This window comes from Thermobia domestica, chromosome 12 (genome assembly GCF_964235325.1).
Source record: "Thermobia domestica chromosome 12, izTheDome1.hap1.1, whole genome shotgun sequence".
Classification (NCBI taxonomy): Eukaryota; Metazoa; Arthropoda; class Insecta; order Zygentoma; family Lepismatidae; genus Thermobia; species Thermobia domestica.
The window spans coordinates 70,328,872-70,330,982 of NC_137465.1; the positions used below are offsets into that span (position 1 = coordinate 70,328,872).

Genomic DNA, 2,111 nt, shown 5'->3' on the forward strand with positions numbered 1-2,111 from the left:
ATGAATGGTCTTACTGACCTGCACATCTTCAAGGCTGGGTCCATCAACGGCCAGAGGCACAGAGACGAGGATCTGCATGCCCATGTTCCGCTTTTCAGGGGCTCGTTTGGTCCACAGTTTCTGCATGCCCATGTGTGGCTTTTCAGTTGCGCACTTGGCTCACAATTTCTGCTCATGGATGGGCAGACCCACCTGTTCTCTCGTTTTTTTTTTCATTAAGAAGTTCCTGGAAATACTCCTTCCACCTCTGCTTTATCTTCTCCTCACTTGTCAGAGCATCATTATTTTCTCCTTGATACAGCGTACATGCAAATATCTTTCTTTTGCCTCTCTCTTACCTTCGAAAGCTTGTATATCATCCCTCCCGTTTTGTTTTCAGTGTGTTGTACAACTCATCATAAGCCTTGCCTTTTGCTACACTAACTGCCTTCTTGGTGTTCTTCTTGGCTTGCCTTCTTGGTGTTCTTCTTCGCTTCCCTGTAACCTATCAGATCTAGTTGATTGCAAGAGTTCTGCCATTTTTGTATCGTTCCTTCTTGGTGTTCTTCACAGCTGCCTGAACTTCTTTATTCCACCACCATGTTTCCTTATCCATGTTTCCCCTTCCTTTTATTTATTTCATAACTTTTTTCTTTATTGTTTCCCTGAGTCCTATTGAAACTCTGGTGTTTCCCACGAGCAACTCTTCTTCCTTTATTTGCAATACTTGAGATGTGGAAATTTCCTTTCGAATCTTTTCAGCACTTGTCCCATCTAATTTCCACCACTTCGTTCGAAGAGGAACATTTTGTGGCCTTCTTCCCACTTTTTCTTTGATGAACATGTCGGCTACTACAAGGCGGTGCTGCTTCATTAGATTCTCACCTGGTATTACTTTGCTACCCTTTGCATCATGTAGGTACTGTCTCCTCCATAAGATGAAGTCGATCTGAGACCTTGCGGTGCCACTTTTATATGTAATAAGGTGTTCTTCTTTCTTCTTGTAGAAGGCATTCAGAATAGCGAGATCGTATGCTTCTGCCACTTGAATTATGTTCTCGCCTTCCTTATTTCTGTTTGCCAATCCATATCCTCCATTTATTCTATCATATCCGATCTTGATCGTCCTACGTGCCCATTTAGATCTCCTGCTAGAACAAGCTTCTAATATAATGAACAATTCTGCAAAGTACTATCTAGTTCCATTCAAAATTCTTGCTTTGTCTCTTCATCATACCCAACTTACGGAGCATTGGCGCTAATTATATTCAAGGTTTCTCTTGACTTTAATCATTCTGTCGTTTACTCTCTTCACATCCACCAACTTTTCCTTCATATTCTTATCCAAGATAATTCCTACGCCATTCTTTCTGTTGTTGTTCTCCGTATATATAAACTTGTATCCATTTCCTATTTCGTTTGATCTTGAACTCTTCCATTTATTCTCTTGGATGTATGTTATGCTCACTCTTCTTCTTGCCAGTGTCCCCGATAACCCATAGCTTCTACCTGTCATTGTTCCAACGTCCTGTGTTCCTATTCTGATCTTCCGCTGTTCTTGGACTCGCTTCTTTACCCCCATCCGTCCATTGTTAAGAGATTGCCCTTGCTTACTTCTCATTGCCTTAAAGCGATCGGTCCGCACGTCGCTTCTAGAGTATGCTCTAGTCTTTTTCTCATTCACATTTCTTTCTCGATCCATGTTTGATTTGGCAAAAATGTTTTTACAGCTGCCTGCCAAAATGACGTCAACCCTCAACCTGGAGAACCAAAATTTTCTGTCGGAGTTTTCTCTCCTAAATTGAAAGTACTACTACTACTACTACTAAAATTTACCAAACTACTGTTTGCAAGATCTGCAATATGAACGTGAAATAAAACATAGATAGGAATGGCAAAAGAAACCTTTAGGATGAAGGAAAGTGTTATTAATGAAGATCTGAAACACGAAGGCGAAACAAAAATTGGACAGGAATGACGAAAGAAACCTTTACAATGAAGAAAAGTGTAAATTTAAGCAAAATAAATAAATAAAAGATGTTATCCAGTTGTAAGTACTTAATTTGCAGTTAAATAAAGGTTTCATTTAAGATTTCATTGGTAGGGTAGGATTATAAACTTAATCAACTTTC

At 39.6% G+C, this 2,111-nt stretch overlaps 1 protein-coding gene across 1 annotated transcript; it reads right to left on the bottom strand.

Moving 5' to 3' along the window:
* Window positions 1-613: 613 nt before the first annotated feature.
* Window positions 614-1,681, bottom strand: LOC145665995 (uncharacterized). Its single transcript, XM_081733101.1, has 2 exons — window positions 1,305-1,681; window positions 614-1,127 (listed from the first exon to the last, which is right to left on the bottom strand). The coding sequence occupies exons 1-2, from the start codon at window positions 1,679-1,681 to the stop codon at window positions 614-616; spliced, it is 891 nt and encodes a 296-aa protein (XP_081589227.1).
* Window positions 1,682-2,111: the final 430 nt, after the last annotated feature.